The sequence below is a fragment of the Plectropomus leopardus genome, chromosome 14 (assembly GCF_026936395.1).
Source record: "Plectropomus leopardus strain MGB_pleo_1.0 chromosome 14, ASM2693639v1, whole genome shotgun sequence".
NCBI classification, from domain to species: Eukaryota; Metazoa; Chordata; class Actinopteri; order Perciformes; family Serranidae; genus Plectropomus; species Plectropomus leopardus.
Window position 1 is genome coordinate 31880315 of NC_142189.1, and position 18462 is coordinate 31898776.

General features: G+C 38.1%; 2 protein-coding genes across 4 annotated transcripts; both read right to left on the bottom strand.

The window, feature by feature from the left end:
• Window positions 1-5472: 5472 nt before the first annotated feature.
• Window positions 5473-12147, bottom strand: LOC121954108 (glucosamine-6-phosphate deaminase 2). 3 transcript variants are annotated; one of them, XM_042501443.2, is made up of 7 exons: window positions 12022-12147; window positions 11352-11487; window positions 11078-11179; window positions 10104-10286; window positions 8712-8896; window positions 8409-8583; window positions 5473-6706 (listed from the first exon to the last, which is right to left on the bottom strand). In XM_042501443.2, the coding sequence occupies exons 2-7, from the start codon at window positions 11473-11475 to the stop codon at window positions 6648-6650; spliced, it is 828 nt and encodes a 275-aa protein (XP_042357377.1). In that variant the 5' UTR covers window positions 11476-11487; window positions 12022-12147; the 3' UTR covers window positions 5473-6647. The 3 variants fall into 3 exon arrangements, with proteins under 3 accessions (XP_042357377.1, XP_042357378.1, XP_042357376.1); XM_042501444.2 differs by having other exon boundaries at window positions 11919-12031; XM_042501442.2 differs by lacking the exon at window positions 12022-12147 and adding an exon at window positions 11842-12013.
• A 2041-nt stretch (window positions 12148-14188) lies between these two features.
• On the bottom strand, window positions 14189-17145 carry LOC148187561 (cytochrome c oxidase subunit 8A, mitochondrial-like). Its single transcript, XM_088087556.1, has 2 exons — window positions 16958-17145; window positions 14189-14533 (listed from the first exon to the last, which is right to left on the bottom strand). The coding sequence occupies exons 1-2, from the start codon at window positions 17072-17074 to the stop codon at window positions 14438-14440; spliced, it is 213 nt and encodes a 70-aa protein (XP_087943682.1). The 5' UTR covers window positions 17075-17145; the 3' UTR covers window positions 14189-14437.
• Window positions 17146-18462: the final 1317 nt, after the last annotated feature.

The following is an 18462-nucleotide window of genomic DNA, read 5'->3' on the forward strand; positions in this document are numbered from 1 at the left end:
TGTTACATCAAAAAAGTTTGTGACTTTCAGATGTTTTGACATGAATGCAGGTCAACAAATCAAACATTTTGATGTTACATTTTTGGATTTGTGACCTTCAAAGCACAAGAAAATAGCGAGAGAGAGAAAGAGTGCCAACTGCAGAAAACTTAAACTCAAACACATCTGTATTCAGGTAAACAGCAAACAGAACAACACACGACCAAATCAAGGATCCAACAAGGACTGAAACGAACAGCAGGACTTAAATACCAACTAGATTGATGAGGGGATGAAATGCAGTTGGAGAAAGAGGATGGAGAAGCTCAGGTGAGGGAAATAAGGTGATGAGGCAGAAGAACAGGCAGAGAGCTGATTGGCTGAGAGAAACTGAGGAGCAGGAAGGACGAATGAGGCTTATGCAGAGCAGCTGTGACAGAAAACAGGTGGGAAACAGACAACAGTAAGAAGTAAAACCAGACATGACACATGAGGAGTAAATCTACAAAATAAAACAGGAAACAGATTTTAAAAAATGGATGAAGACATGAAATAAAGAAAAAACAAAGAGAGAACCTAGGATATGGTACATGAGGAGAATATAACAGAATAAAACAGGAAACAACAAAGAAACACTGAAAAAAACAAAACCTAGAGATCAAAATCCTCATAATGATGAAGCTTAAAATAAGATAGATTACTGATATAACTGAAAGATATACGTCAGATCAACATGTTCTCATCCCAAGTCGTCACATGAAGTAGCTTTACAATGGACTTACATGTCCATATATTACATTTTAGGTATCCTTCTGCATCTGCTGTTGATGTTACTGCTGCTACTGTGACGTCAACAGAGAGATGACGCGGCATGTGGTTATGTTTGGACAGCTCTCACTCTGAACATCACAAATACGTGCACTCTGTCAGGGCTTTTGATATACGAGTGTGACGCCAAAAGCCACATGCGTCACTTAAGAGAGTGACCGAACGGAACCGGTCACGTGCACATGAAACACTAGAGAACAGCTTCTGTGTGGGAACCTAATCATCCCTGAATCACACACGTGAAAGTCCTTTGTTGAGGGACCAATCCCCCCACTCCTTGTATTATGAACATGTGCATGAAACGGTACCGACAGCTTAAAATGCTGTCGGTACCGTTTCATGCACATGCAATAGGTTCCTTTCAGCATCCTTAGTCGTATCACTTCCCTTCATTCCCAACAATTGCCAACTAGCGTTCTTCACTTCCTGTCCCCCATCTGACTTCAGGATCACATGACTACAAACAAGCTATAGATCTTCTGTGTGTGAAGCATTCCTTGCTTTTGCAGACATGGATGTAAACTATGAGTGAGTGGTTCACAGAGCCTTATGACCACAAAGCAGTAATTTGGGTTTATGTATAGGTCAACAATTATGTCTTTGAAAAACAAGCTTTTATTACTCTAATAAAGCTCTTACATACTACATCACCAAAAGATCATTCTCACTTTTATTTAGTTCATTGTTTTACAACAAAAAAACATGTCTTTCCCTCCTCATTACCATCAGAAGGACCTGTAATCCATTTGCTTCATCACACATTCAAATTAGAAGAGCAAAAAGCGACTGTCGGATTGCTCCATCACAGACGCAAATAAAACAGAGGAGGACGGGCCGCTGTCACCCCGCTGCCTGTTTAATCAGGCCTCACTGCATCATAATAAAGTAATTACTCAGTATTTATATATGTCATATTCAATCAGCAGCATGAATTTCAGAGGTGCTGAAATGCAAACGCAGCACTGTTTACAGTGTCAGCTCGCCGCTGTGAACCAACACTGAACTGCTGAATGTGATTGAAGGCGGCAGCAGGGCAGAGGATGTGCTGCTGATGGTGTGGCCGCTGAAAACACACCCGCAGCAGGAGAGGAGCGTGTATAACTGCACAGCTTGATGATACTCAGGGGGACACTGTGATTGTAACACTAATGGATTTTATTCCCATTAAGTGTCAGATAGTTTCATTTGATCCCAAACAGCTTTGACATGTAAGCAGTGATCAGCAGCTTCCATTACAGCCACAACTTCATAGAGCCCCAATCAATTAAAGCGAGAGGACGGCAGGGTGTGATGTTACACTGGTACCATCTGCTGGTTATAATCGCAACAGATGTGTGAGGTAATTTGAACAGGAAATGAAACCTCCCCCTGATATGTGTATGAAGACTTTTCCAGCACATATGGAAGCGAGCTGTATTTTCAGTGCTAATTTAATTCTTAAAAAGCTGGATCAACATCAGTTTTCTTGTACCGGATTCAGATGCCTGCAATCATTTAAACCTCTAAAACATAGGAAAATTGGTTCAATTTCTCCCCAAAACACAGGAAATAACATAATGAGCAACTTGGCAAGAATTCCTTGCAAACTCCAAAAGAAAAGGTGGCATGAAAATGAACTTAAAAGTTAGCTAGGGGTGATTATGAAATATGATAAGAAAATTAGTGAAAATGTCTAGAACACTACATTTATAATACTTGTTAAATAGTCATATTTGTGATTTGTTTTTTAGTTTTCTTGTCCTTTCTTTTTTTGGGCTTATTTTGAGGTAATTTTCTTGCAACTTTTTACTGATCTCTTGCAATTTTTGGGGGCAATTTCTTATATAGCAGCAACATGTGATGATGAGAATGGGTTGATAGGTTGTTAGATCAACAGAAAGATCAATAGAAAGATGTGCAGATATGCACACAGTATATACAGTGTTGACAGTGGGGGAACCGGCAGTACCTTAACGCTTCTGCAACGCCATCCTGCCACCGTGGGTTGGGACAATGTCAGCTGTAACGCCAACAGGAGCACCTGGACTCACATGCACTAGCATGCACATGCAGCCGCACAGTCTACCACAACTTACACAAATACTTGGATTACAAGAAACACAGGTAGTGTGTTTTAATTCTCTGCTCATGATGCCATTACTCCTGTACACAGATATGTATGCTGCTGTATTAACGCTCTGAATGTCTGACACTGTTCTCAACGTCTAAAAGCTCCTTCTGTAGCCTTTCCAGTTAATGACTTCTACTTTTAATTGAATGTTTAACATTCGGCCATCATATTTCATGAATAAGTTCTCTCCTAGTTTTCACAACTCAATATTCACTTGTCTTAATATCAATGGTTTTAGGATTCTAGGATGTTATATTTGAAAAGGTGCTGCAGTAGTAAGAGCGCACCTCTGATTCCAGGAACATTTTGAGTCATAATGTGCTTGTTTCAGAGCTGAGGATTTGAACTTTACACATGAGAAGATGAAAGATGAGAGCGCCACGATCCACACTCCACACATATCTACCCTCACTGTACCATCACTCCAGCACCCAATGTGTGTTGCATCTGTGCTGCTGGATTATACAATCTTTAAAAAGAAGCTGATAAGGCTGGAAGAGCCACAGTGGAGCTGCAGGTGAGCTACTCCATGCTGTGAAGGAAATCATGCAGGCTCAAAGGTATCACTGAATAAAGCCCCATTATACTGAATACAACTACAGTCGGGGAACACATTGTGCTATTAAGACACATTTGGACGAGAATGGCCCTATTAAAAACTGAAAAGATCTGCAAAAACAAAGACACTTCAGTGTGCATGCGCGAAATGCTGCCGTTAAGTCACCGTTCTCACAGAATCCACGCATTGCCAGTTTACATGGTGACAGAAGGGGTTGCGTTTTTTTTTTTTTTTAAATATTACACTCTGGAACCCAGTTTCAAAAGTCTGCATCTTCAGGCCCCAAAAATGCTGTTGTCACCACTAAATTGTCTGTGGCATTCATGATGCCATCAGTGCTGATGATGCAAAAATATGATACTTTTTTCAGTGATTTTAATTGGCCAAAAGGCAGCTAATTTGGTATTCCAGGCAATTCGAAAAAGCCATATTTTGTAAAACTGCAATCGAAACTGTTTTTTGGCTTTTCTAGCTCACATGATGCTATGGCTATGTGCTTGTCAGTAGGAACTGGCTTCCTCATGATGCAGCAGGAGCTACAAGAGCTGAGCGGATCATCCGGAAGTTTTGAATCCACAATTCCTCTGAAATCATGGACTATCACCTCCCAGAAATCCCTCACACGTGACCGCTCCCACATATAAGGGGCTCGCCTTTCCATTATGGCTCCATAACACGCCTACGTGGGCTATAAATAATGTCGGCTAGTGTGGTGGCTGCAATAGAAATAAAGCTGCAAATGTTTTGAACATCCATCACCATGCTTCTTGGAGTGTTATCATCAGAGGAGAAGTTGCAGAACATGGCTCAGTGGAAACACAGTCACCTCGCAATTGTGTTTTATCGACATTTCGAAAATACCGCATACGTTTTGTGCAAATCTGTAATGGAAACCCACCTATTGCAACATTATCTAACTGACAGAAAATAAGGAAAAGGATAATAGGTTATTAATCTATACTATCAATCTGTTTTTGGACTTCCTTCTGCTGCTGTGACCCTTCAACTTCCATGCATTTAGTCAGTTAAGTTTGACTTGTCGTACAGTGACGCTGTTTTGACAACGGATGAGATCGATTACTGGTTGTATTGTTGATGTATATCGTGTTGTTTGCAATAAACGTGAGATTCACCAAACCAAGGTGTTCACGCTGCAAAGTTTGGCCAAAGATTTCTATTATTCTACATCTCATGAGTCCACATGGGGTGCCATTGGTTTCAAATCTTAGGACTGACTGCCTCCCTGTGGACAACAGTGGAACTGCATCATAACACAGAGGAATACAAGTGGTTTCCAGCAGTGTGATCACACCTCTGAAATTATTACTGTCAAAAAAAAGGACACATCTCCTTCTACGATGGCATAGTAGGGCCACTGTAGATTTAAAAAATAAATAAATATATGTATTCTGGTAAAAAAAAACAAAAAAAAAACAACTCTGAAATCTGTGGGCAAAAGTTGGATATTCTCTGAGTTTATGAAGTCAAGAATTTGTGAGAAAATATAATCATAAATGAGATAAACACCAAGCTTAAGATGATAAAATTATTATTATTAAATTTAACTTAAAATGTCCAAACTAAATCATAAATGTAAAATGTACGTGAATATTTTTAAAGTTTCTTTTTTTTTTTTTCAACAAGCCAAATTCACAAAGTTTGGATGCTGATGATAATTCTGGGCTAAAATCAGGAGGAATATCTTACAGCGAAATCCAGTCTCAAAGAATAATTTAATAAATTCATTCACTGCAGGCATAATACACAACAGGTGGTAACTTCTGTGTGATGAGGTTGATTCAAAAATGTCCAAAAAATGTGTTTTTCTGACTTTTTATTCTCAGAAATTTGTTGGTTTTTTTTCTCAAATTGACTTGATAAACTTAAGAGTTTTTCTCACAAATATAAATCTCAGAAATCTACAATGGCCCTTATATGCAGTTGTGCCTTCACATTTTAATATGTATTTTATAAAAGAGGAGAATAAAACAAAACATTCTAGCAAAGTTTTTATTGTCATTAGAAAATAAGGAGTTTAAAACAACAGTGTATATGCTCAAATTCACTTACTGTAACAGGAGTGATATTTGAATATTTAAATAAAAGAAAGCTGAGAACAGAATATTGTAACCAAACACTATAGATGGAAATGAATCAAGCCATGAGTGCTGAAGAGATACATCATGAATCCACATCCTGCTGAATTTGACAGTAATTTTAGGAATCATTTGATAGTTACAGAGGAGAATAATGCCAGCGAGGTCCGAAGACTCACAACATCGACATGAAATCGGTCATAAAACCCGTTAATAACCTTTAGGTAACCTTAGCCGTGTGATGTTAACAGTTAGCCCTCTCACTATGTGGGCCGAGCAGACTGTGGCCACCATGGAGCTCACACTCCTGCAGCAGGGAGGCAGAGGGATGGCAGGGTGACAGAGAGTCTGAGAGTGGGACAAAGAGGGGCTGAGTGTATTTACATAATAATGGGAAAAAAAAGGAAATTAATATGTGGCGGTCGTGTTGATACTGTGGCAGGCTGCCACAAATAAATCAATTTATGGGAAATGTGGGAAACCCTGAGGCTTGTAATTGCTGATATTTCCTTTACTGTCAATACTCACAATGTGAATACCTGAATCCCGAAATTGAAAACAAAATACCTAACCAAAGTATTCCTATCCCAATAGTCGAATATTTGGGTCCAGCCCTAATATACACAAAGTATTTGCTTCCTTTTGTTAAATCACTAATCGGGGGGGATGAATCACTGATGAAAATTAAAGCTTAATCAAGTTATGTGTACTATACTGTTTCATTCAGAGACGGTCAGGATTCTTTTTACACAACGAAAAAAAAAGAAAAGACAAATAAAGGCTTATTGTTTACTGTCATGACTTTAAATCTAGCCTTCAAAGACCAGCAGCTTTGATTAGAAAAAGTGAACTATCCCTTTAAATGCAAACCACTAAACAAAGAATCTCTTTCTAACATGAACATCTCATTATTTATCTGTAACATAATCCAAAGGCAGTTCAAGTGTATGCATGAAGAATCTGCCCACTTGAGGACAGTCAATGGCTCAACAGTTCCTCAGCCAGAGAACAGTACTGGAGTGATGAGGCCGTCCCCTCGTGTTGACCGTCCTCTCTTCACATCTTCACATCACTTTCACTGGTCCTTAATGCTGAGCACTGGGTCCACCAGTTTATTGTGAACATGCATTAAACCTACAATCAAACACAAAGGAATAATTAAAGCATATCAGTTACGCACATACAGTTCTGCAGAAAAGTAATAATAGTCTTTCCAAAATCTTCTATTGTGATATATCATTTTTTTAAAATCACAATACAGGCGCAAACTGATGCAAAACAAAAGTTTCACTGGTTGTTGGGCTGTTGCTCAAACAACAGGCTATACTTCCTCATTTTCGGATCGCCTGCCACCCAAGTCACTACCATGGTAACACAGTATAGAAGAGCATTGAGACAATACTGTCCCTATCTCTCTCTCTATCTCTCTCTCTCTCTCTCTCTCTATCTCTATCTTTCCCTGACTCAAACTTAGACTGAAATCTCATCAAACTGTAAAATTAGGTAGTGCTAATCAAACATAAATCAAGGTGAGGGCTGGACGATACGGCCTGAAAATATATTCTCCGATGTTATTCACACTAAACTCCATTAACAATTTTTATATTTTTTTCCCACTTAAAAACAAACTACAAATGACAAAGAAATCACTCATAACAAGTTTTGTTAGATTTTAGCAATAAAAGTTAAAAAAGGCAAACTGAAAAATGTAGAGGGCTTTAAGTCAGTTTTGTTTTGCAGTTGAAACACTTGAAGTACTGAAAATGACCAATTCTGAAAACATGTTAACAAACAATGTTTTTGGTTGTGTTGAGATGACTAGAGCATAGGTCTGTTGTAGTGGACTAAATCGATGTCCCCTCCAGCTCTCTGTGATCATTTCACATGTACAGTTGTACAGCTGAGGCAGGGCGGCTGGTAGCACATAGCTGGAGTGGATAGTTTTCAGCATGTGGATAAACCTGCAGCTTTTCCACTGTTTATATGGGCAGCACAACTGGATCAGTGACAGCTTTGCAGCAGGTCTCTGTCCTGTTATACGGGACGCAACTGGAAAATGATTCCACTAATGTCGGATTTTTACTGGCTGTCTGTGGGCTGATGTGGTCTCGTGCATCTCGGAGTGAGACACATTTGTCTCACTTGAGTGCATTTTTCTGTTTGAGATGTTGAAATAAATCTGCTGTGCTGCTGACTTTAGTTGCGACAGTCTTTGCAGCGGACTGTGGTTTGTTCCAGATCTGACGCTGCAAAACCAAACCAGTTCTAAACAAATTACAAAACTGTGCCTTTTTTGGGGACATACTCTCATTGTCATTGCTGTCAAATTGTCGTGCCTGTGTATCTCTGGGAGGTAAGCAATTAAAGAGATCAATTAAACCAATTAATCGCCCAAAATTGAGATCATACAGTAAAACTAAGCAGCGCTGATCAAATATGACCCAAGATTCTGTGTCTGAGTTGCATATTTCTCACCTCAGTGTTTCCAGAAACATAATTTTACTTGCTGTTTAACTGTATTAAGAGGCTGTTTTTTACCTGAAGGTGGCCACTGTTTCACACATACGACTTTGCATTACGTCACCCACCAGCTAGAGAGTTTATTGGTCCGGATTGGCGCAGTGCATTCTGGTAGTTGTAGATTTTCTATTTCTTGAGCAAACAAACCTAGTTTTAATCAAAGGCCATCTTTCCAGCAGTGAAATACTTCTTTAATTGTGAAGGCTGTGCTTCCTGTTATTAGATTATATTGCAATACACTAGTGCTTCTCATATTTTGTACACCCTATTTCAATGAACTCTTTTCCACAGACTATTCTCCACTTGCTGTTGGTACCTTTGAAGTATTTGACTGTTTTGACTCTTAGCTCCAGGGTGGCGTCTTCATCACAGACAAAGATGGTGCGCGGGTGCTGCTGGAATGCTGAGACAGTCCACATGTGGTTCACTCCCTCCTCGATGGCTTTGTACAGAGCGAAGGCTTTATGTGCTCCTGTGATCAGAATCATCACCTGAGCAGAGGACAGCAGTGTTACACTCACTCACTGCTGCTGTGGGTCCAGGAAAGGAACATTAAGTGCAGGATATTGTGTATATCTTATAGAATATCTAGGACAATGGAGGAAGAAATGAATCTGACCTCCTTGGCGTCCATGACAGTTCCTACGCCCACAGTCAGAGCCATGGTGGGAACCCTGGAGAGGTCGTTGCCAAAGAAACGAGCGTTGGCCACAATGGTGTCCTTAGCCAGGGTTTTCACCCTGGTCCTGGAGACGAGGCTGGAACCGGGCTCATTGAACGCTATGTGACCATCAGGGCCGATACCTACAGAGCGATGATGAGAGGGAAGCTGACACAGACTCAGCAAGAGTTTAATATTGCACAGGAGATGGCAGGCTTAACAGGCTCCATCTCACTATTGAAATATGCAAGACCTAAGTACTTTTTTTCTTAATGAAAAAAAAGAAGAAAAAAAAAGAAAAACATGTAATGTAATTAACAACAAATAGTGCATGTAATCTTAATGATCACGAAATAAAAAAAATGCATCTATTTTTCTAAATAGGTAGTGTTTAATTTTTTTTATAAAAATGGTGTATCTATTTTTTTTTTAATTGGTGCATATAATTTAAACAAAAAATGTTATGTTATTTTATTTAAACACTGGTGCACCTTTTTTATGGTGCATCAAATAAAAAAAGGGTGTATCTAATTTTTTTAAAAAATGGTTCATATACATTTTTTATACATTTTTTTAACCTGCTCCATTTTCAATTTTTACAGCACCATTTGCTGTATTTTTACTTTACTTAACACTTCCGCTGCAGCCGGATCAGACTTGAAGAACCCCAACATCAACCGCTGCAATTTTCTTTTTTACCTGAGTTAAATATAAAGAAATCCTCAGCGTGTTATCCTGTAATTTTAACTGACATTCGCTTTAATTTTCTCAAAAACTGAACAGAAAAATAACTCACTGTGGTTCATCCTGAACTCTGACAATTTCCTCTGAGAAAAATATAGCTTATTTGAGCTGACTTTCCCAGTACAGTATTGTGCGTTAAACTTGTTATGGTCATAGTCAGGACCATTTTTAGGAGACATCCTATGCACTTTTCAGCAAACCTCATTTGAAAACTGTTGTATCATATCAGGACTTCTTTGGTGACCTCACATATTCAACAAAACATTTTTAAAAAGCCAATATAATATAAGTGTTACTACATCATTGCTGCTCAAAGTACCAGTACCGTAACTGCACAAAAAGACATGCATGAAGATCTCATAGCGTGAGAAAAGGGACATGTGAGGGTGTAAAAAGTGTCAATAACATGAGTTTCATGATCAATGCGTTAAAAATGACAACCCAGAACAAGGGATTTTATGGACTAAGTTACGTGAACCAATGCATGTATAGGTCAGAATTACGCGCAGAGTTTAATTTTTCCTGCACTCCTGTGTATGGCATATGCACGTAGCATTTCAAGCCTTAGACATGGCAAACATAACTATTCAAAGCCGTGTGTCTGACCTCCTACAAACAGCTCGATTCCTCCGGCCTCTGCAATCTTCTGCTCGTAGGCCTGACACTCGGCCTCCAGGTCCTCTACGTTTCCATCAAGGATGTGAGCGTTGGCTGGATCGATGTCGATGTGCTTGAAGAAGTTGTTCCACATGTAGGAGTGGTAGCTCTCTGGGTGAGCACGAGGGAGACCTGGAGAACAAGACGGTAACCTTTTTTTTACCAAAGAGATAACGTGCAGAGCTTCTACAATTCTTACAGTTATGAAACCGTGACATCATGTAACCACACCTATGGCAAGACCAGTTCATCCAGACATCCCCACTTGTTAATTACCTTTTATGAGTTTCATCTGTGACAATTTTTATTTGGTGAAAGAGTTTCTGCACTAAAATCCACCCTGCAATTAGACTGACCATGCCATGATAAGAGTTATTGTGAATTAACACTAATTTGGGCTGTGTTCATGCATATGGCATACATTTTAGCAAGACTGTGTATTTTTGTTTAATCTTGAAATTTCCAGCTCAGCTCCTACAAGAAGTCTAAAATACACTGTGAAAACTAAAGTGTTACATTCAGACTGTTAAAGTAAAAAAGCGTGCCATTGAAACCCATTTAAATTGACATTTTTGATCCCACAGCCATCAAAGTATCAAAGCATAAAAACATGCATATTATTATTTCTGGGTGTCATTTCGGCTTTTGACTAGGAATTTGTCATTTGTCATTTAAAAACACTGTGACAAAAAACTGGCATTTAAAGGATTAAAATTCTGAAAACTAATGAATACTTGACATTTATGATTTAGACTGAAGTTGGTTAAAAGAATCAACTCAGTGAGTTTATACGAGAATGAAAAGTGCGTAAAATGCAGTCCCTGAGGGTTAATAAAACAACAATGCATAATTCTACAGCTGTATGACATCAGTCCAACATTAAGAGAATAGTTGAGAGCGTGATCAGTCAGCCTTTAACTCACCCACATATTCATCCATGTTGAAGGTCTTCACATATTTGAATGAAATGTCTCCATTTCTGTAGTATTCTATTAACTTCTGGTAACAGCCATAAGGAGTACTCCCTGAAAGAGATGACACACATCAACATATGCTCAGCTTAACCCTTTAACACCTTGAGTGATATCACACATGAGCATTTAAACCTCTGAAACCGTGTGTGTGTGTGTGTGTGTGTGTGTGTGTGTGTGTGTGTGTGTGAGTGTGTGTGTGTGTGTGTGAGTGACCGGTGCTCACCTGTGGGTAAACCTAGAGTGAAGTATCTGTCAGCGGACGGTTTGAACTGGATGATTCTGTTGCGGATGTATTTTGCTGCCCACTCACTCGCCAGGTCATAGTCGTCCAGAATCACCAGCCTCATTGTAGTGCTTGACTACATTAATAATAATAAAAATATAATAAAATTATATTTTGGAAAACCGAGTCACCACATTTTTAATACGGCATGGTAATATTAATTATTATACAGAGCAGCGGGATGAGAAAACGCCATTACATTCATTATTCATCACGCCAAACACCACTAAACACTGCCAACTAACAACATGAGCTCTTTGCTAGCTGACCATCGAAGTTACTACAAATCATACAGTGCGTAACTTAATTAACATTCATTCGCAAATTTAAGGTTGGCTGTTATCTCCTATTGAGACGGAAACGGACGGTCCTTTACAGGTAACACTGTCACATAACAAGGTCTTTGGTAAATAGTCCGGTGTTAACGTACACTTGAAGCAGATGCTAATGTTAGCAAGCACGGCAACTAAAAGCTGCGTCTTCTCCAGAGTTTAAATGTTCAGTTACCGCTGACAAGTCGGCTAATGTCACTCAGCTGATGTGAAACTACCACCGTTTACTAGTAAGTTGTTAGCATGAACCAATGAGTTAAAGCATTACGTGTTTTTACCTGCTAAAATACGCTGTCTGTCCGGCAAAAAGTCATGTGCTTTAGACTGTTTTGTCATGTGACATACTACCGGTCAGGTGACTTCCCTGAAAACATATGGAAGTCTGAGTATGCCAAAATGAATTATTATTATTATTATTATTATTATTATTATTATTATTATTATTATTAGTAGTAGTAGTAGTAGTAGTAGTAGTAGTATCATCATCATCACATATTCATCAACATCAACATATTCACAGTGTTTTTGTTGACTAGTTGATATTATACTCTTGAAATACGGCTTGGTATCATTTTGCTTGTTAAGACACCTTTCACAAGCTATTTTACCCTTTCAAGCCCGAGCAAATTGGTTTGATTTATTTCTAAAACATGGGAAAAATTGAAAGATGACAAGAAAATTACCTAAAAATTGGTTTAAAAATAGAAGTGTTAGTGAAAAGAGAAAAATGTACAGAAAGCTGTATTTATTATATACTACAATACATTTTTTTAACAAAATAAAAAACCTTTTCAGCAATTTTTACATCATTTGTGTGTTTGTCTTTTACTTTTTGTTTCTTATTTTCAGGGGATTTTCTCATAACTTTTAAATTTTTGGTCATTTTTGAGCCATGTTTCGTTAAGTTGCCAATTGCCTTCTCCCCATGTTTTTTTTGGGTTTTTTTTTAAGAATTTAGACCAATTTGCAGGTTTTTAAAGGGTTAAGTATTGAATTCCTTTTTATTTCCAGGTGGCATTTTTCCCTTTTTTTCAATCTCTTCTCCTGACATTGTATTTGACAACCATTCCTGCAGAAATGACTTTACTTTGTAAGTGTAACATTTTCTGAGGGAATATAGTTACATTTGAATACATTCCATCAAATGTAAGAGCAAATTATTCTTTGAATACATGTCTATATTCATTATTTTTATCAAACTCCTTTCTTGCAGCATCAAAATGCCAAATTTCTGAGCGAGGAATGGATCTCACTGAGAGCCATAGACACTATCAGCACTCAAAGTGCCCCATTCTTAAGCATGCGTAGATTTAAGCTGGTGAGTTTTGTCATAAGTCACCCCCCGTGCCGCTGTACCCTTTCTGCACTGTGGATTCTACATGCATAACTCTTATTTGTAATGAATTTCTTCACCACTGCCGATGCGTGTCCTTACTTTAAAGGGCGTGGTTAACCTGCAGCATTATCAGCTGATACTCTTCTGACAGCCAGTGGAGCTGGTTTAACAGAGTTCTCTGCCAGCAGCAAACCCTGCAACTTTTTATGACATCTGGCCATGAAATTAATCTTAGAAACCAAGCTTTAAACTCACCTATAAATCTACAATATAAATTATTAATAAGTAACAAAGTTATTTTTCCAGTCGTATGCCTCAGCGTAACAGTCAAGTCAAACCGTGTCTGAAAACATGGATGCTTCACCCACATCTTCACCAAATGTCTCCACTTCTGACCCTGAGATATGATGTTGAATAATGGGCATAAAAGGTTTTTTTACATAGCATTATTTCAGTGAACCCGACCTCTGACTTTTTGGATAGAAAATGCCATTACTTTTGTTATATCCTATTCAACATCTGTGTTAAATATGGTTCTAATCAGTGAAATATATTCTTGTTATGGCCAAAAACATGCTTTGTGAGGTCGCAGTGACCTTGACCTTTAACAACCAGATTCTAATCAGCTCATTCTTTTATCAATGTGGACATTTGTGCCAAATTTGAGCAAACTACCCCAAGACCTTCTTGAGATTTTGTGTTTACAAAAATGAGATAGATGTAAAGTAACCGTGACCTTGACCGTTGACCACCAAATTCTAATCAGTTCATCATCGAGTCCAAGTCAATGTTTGTGCCAAATTTGAAAAACTCCCTTGAGATATTTTTGAGATCACAAGTTGACAAGAATAAGACAGACAAGGTCACAGTGACCTTGACCTCTGCGCACTAAAATCTAATCACTTCATTTTTAAATGCAAGTGGAAGTTTGTGCCAAATTTGTAGAAATTCCTTCAAGGTGTTATTGAGATGTAGTGTTCAGGAGAATGGGACGGATGGACAAACCGAAATCTTAATGCCTGTGGCCACACTCACCCCTGGCACGGGGACACATAAAGCCTTATCCAAAATATATACACACATAAAAATATACACAACAAGCAACATCGTTGTGTTTAAAATTTAATTTTGTAACATACTGTTTAAGAGGAAAGATCTACAATACATTTTTCAATGTATGTGAGAGAGTCAGTGTTTAGAGACAGTTGGTTTCTCTCTGGGATGTGGAGTAGATCTGTCAGAGGTAGAGGACTGAGGGTAAACTTGCTCCACATTCTTTTCTGCGGCAGAATATATTGGTGATGGTCCCAGGGTGTCACTGGAGGTGCAGGAGGTACCAGACTGTTAAAATGTCCACTTTACTCTTTCTTCTTGTAGTCCTCCAAGTGCGCCAGGATCCAGCCAGATGGTCCCAGGATGGCCAGAGAGAACATGGTGATGGCAACAGTAGTTTCCTGAACAACAGCCACAAAGGATTCAGTCAAATGACAGCCAATCAGCATCTTCATCGCTACAGAGACCAGGATTCACTAGTGCATCATGCAAAGTGTCAAAAGTTTCACCTGCTGAAGTATTATAATTATTGTGTCAGTCCAACTAAAACTGGACTTTTAAAGTCATGTAATCATGTTAGTCCGGCTGATATCGGACTAAATCCAATTTCCCAAAATTGGACAAACACACACACACACAGATAATGTGATTGAAAGTCAAGCTATTCCATCACGTAAACATCTCAATCGGACTTTAACTGGATTCGGCATTCTACGCCTGCTCCTAGTTGCCGCGCCTGCCTCCCTCTGTGGTTAGGGGTAGGGACTATTTGTTATTTATGAGGGGGGAAGGAGTGCTGCAAAACAGGACAGGCATTTTAAAAAATTAAGCACTGAGGAGGGACTTGTGCTTTTAATTTTGGCTTGGGTGAGGGACATACAACTTCAAAAGGTAGTATTTTATATTTATTTTAAACTAAAAAGTCACACCCCAGCTTTATACAAAAAAGTGCAGTCCCACAACACCAGCACGGAAGCTAAGGGATGTCCTGCTGTGGATGACGCTGCAACAAAACATATTTTAGCCACTGAAAAAATTAATATTAGGTGCATTTTCTTCTTCACCTTCCACAACAGCTGATGGACACAGCGGTAAACCAGCAGCTCTGCCAGGTCGGTAAGGCCTATTTTACTGCAAGGTAGTGGTGAAAATATTATAAATATAATGTAGGCTTCACTTAAATTGATATTGATTTTTTGTGGATTAGAACAAATCAATGAAAGCACAGTTTACTCAGCTTAGTTTATTTATATTTATGTGATGTGGTGGTTTTCTTCCCAGATATTATTGTAAATAAAAAGTTATGATTGTGTTTTAGTCCATAACATAGACTGTATAATAGATGTAATAATATACATCCATAGCAACTAGCTGAAAGAAGGAATATTGCCACCTGCTGTGTAGGATTCCAACATACTTCCATCAATAAATGGATTCTCCCCTGGTGCTTGTATACTGAGAAGAGGACAGTATCCAATTACATGATCTAATCAAGCTCTAACTGTAGCTCCACTTAACAGCATGGAAATACACTGATTGTTAATCCTGTGAGGAACCTGATGGCAGAGCTGCCTTCAGAGGAGCTGCTATGGCTGACACTTGACTTTACAGACAAAGTCATGAAACATACCACAGTCCTGGATCTTAGAGTGTTGTCTATGATGCTAAATTTTTACTTTGTTACCTGCTTTTAGATGAACTCTTAGGACCCCTTTTAATATTACACACGCTCATGTCACTCTGCAGACATGAGATGCTTTTCAAAATGAAGCTTTTTAAAAAGTATTGTATTAAAGTATTGTACAAACATTATTTTCTACTTTTATTGAGTCTATTTATTTAACCAGCACCAGACCTAATCGTGACTGTCAAGAATTCATTAATTTTTGGAATTTTAACCCTTTAAATGCCAGGTCATGTCACTGTCATGACACCACTATATTTTTAGCTGGAAAAATATAATTATTGCCAACTACATAAAAGTTGTTTTTTGTGGTTTGTTTGTTTTGATAATCAGCCTGGGGTATTTTAATGATTTCCAGCAACATTGGTAGCATGTATTTACTCCAAATGCCAAATATGGTACAAATTGCACCATCAGGGGGTAGATAGCAAAAACGAAAAAACCAAGCCCAGGATAAGACCCAGAAATAATACAATGCGTGTTTTTATGCTTTGATGGCGGAGGGATCAAAATATGCCGTTTGAATGGGTTTCAATGGTGCTTTTTTTAAACTAACAGTTTGAATGTAACAATTTAGTTTCCAAAGTGTATTTTAGAGTTAGGGTTTTAAGTGCTTAGTCAACTACTAGTTTTTTGAATTTGACAGTGAAGTCCATCTGTTTCAGTTCCATCACTGGATAGCAGAGGGTGCTGCTTCGGGCGAAAACACCTTAAAATACTTATTGATACCTTGTGAAATCACTTCAAAAGTTAGCAAACGGCTTATGCTCATGATATATAAATCTGACTCTGAGAATAGGAATTAAACTGAGTTTTCTAAACACAATTTGGCACGTCGTTCCTTGCGAACACGACCGACCGCTAAGTTACATGGCTAAAGTTAGCGTTTCCTTACTGCGTTAGCTTGTGCGTGACGTCGACTTCGTGACAAAAGAATCATTTGATAGTAATGTGAATATATGACTTAAACATTTTACGGGACAAGCAACCTTTCAAAGTCAGTTAATTAGACGCGTTGACTTTCATAACAAACGTCTTATATGACAGGTATCTATTATGACCTCGTCAGCCAAGGACAGCTAAGCTAATGCTAGCTAGACGTGTATTTAGCATTAGCCCTTATCAATAACATCAGACTCACCATTGGGCCAATCTTCTCTTTGGCCGGGGCTGTGAACAGATTGGCCCTCTGAGCGACGCTGTGTCCCCGCAGGACAGGAGCAGCACGGCTAGCGACGGTCCTCAGGAACCCCGGCATGTTTCTCTGTTACGGTAAAGAGATGTCTTCTCGAGTGAAAAAGCTGGTGTGGTGAGAAAAGGAAGTGAATCAATGCGGAGGTCACTTCTCTTCTTCTCTTCGCGAGTGGTCAGCAGCGAGCTGCACAGCGCCACCTACTGACCCGGATGTTGACGTACATGCAGGCAAAATGTTGACTTTAATACAATGTATTGAGGTCAACTTTTACTTTACTTGGCTGACGTTTCTTATTTTATACTTACCACTACAATAAAGTCTACACTCTGCAGTACATATATTATATTATATTATATTATATTATATTATATTATATTATATTATATTATATTATATTATATTATATTATATTATATTATATTATATTATATTATATTATATTATATATTTAAAATAGTACTACTGTAGGCTGGTTACTATTAAGATTTAACATGAAAAATAAATGAAAATCTTAAGAACATTCATAAAATAATCATATGTAAACATCACTTGTATATTATCCCCTCTAAAAATCTGTCATGCTTTTCAGATATGTAATGTACAAGTTATTAACAGTTTCACCAAAGAGACATTTCTCTTCTAAACTTCTAACATTATTTCATCTAAATAACGTTTTCACAATCAAAGAGGTCAAATCAATTTTTCCCCAAAAATTGAAGAATGGAGAAAAGTCATGGTGCATGCTCAACATAATGACAGGAGGCCAAGGGCCAGTCCCAGCAGCCCCATACATGTTTTTAGGATTTTAGGACATTTCTTAGACTTTAGGATGTTTCTAGACGTTTAGGAAGTTGTAGGATTTTCAGACATTTCTAAGATTTTAAGATATTTCTAAGACTTCAAGATGTTTCTAGGATTTTAGGATGTTTCTAAGACGTTCATTTGTGTCTAGGATTTTGGGACGTTTTCAGGATTTTAGGGTGTGATTTTTAATTTGGAATTAGAAAATGGTTTGGGAGTCACCCAGTAATCTATCAGGGGCCAGATTCACCTTGCAGGCCGTAAGTTGGGTATCACTAGACCTTTAAGGCCCTTTTAACCCATTGAAAACTAGATCGTCATCAGTTATGTTTTTGTTTGTTTTTTGTTGTGCTGCGTTCCGACGCGTTTCACAAGCTATTTGACCATTTGAAACATAGGCAAATTGATTTGATTGATTTCTAAAACATGCAATGATGACCAACTTGGCAAGACATGCCCCACAAATTTTAAGAAATTAGTTAAAAAGTGAAAAAAAAGAGGGCAGGATTGTCACAATTTGAAAATACGGAAAAGGGGACAGAAAATAATATTTACAATTATATTAATTTTATATTTATAATTATGTTACATAAAAAATAAAATAAATTACTTTTTTCAAATTTATTACTAACTTCTTGCTAATTTCTGGA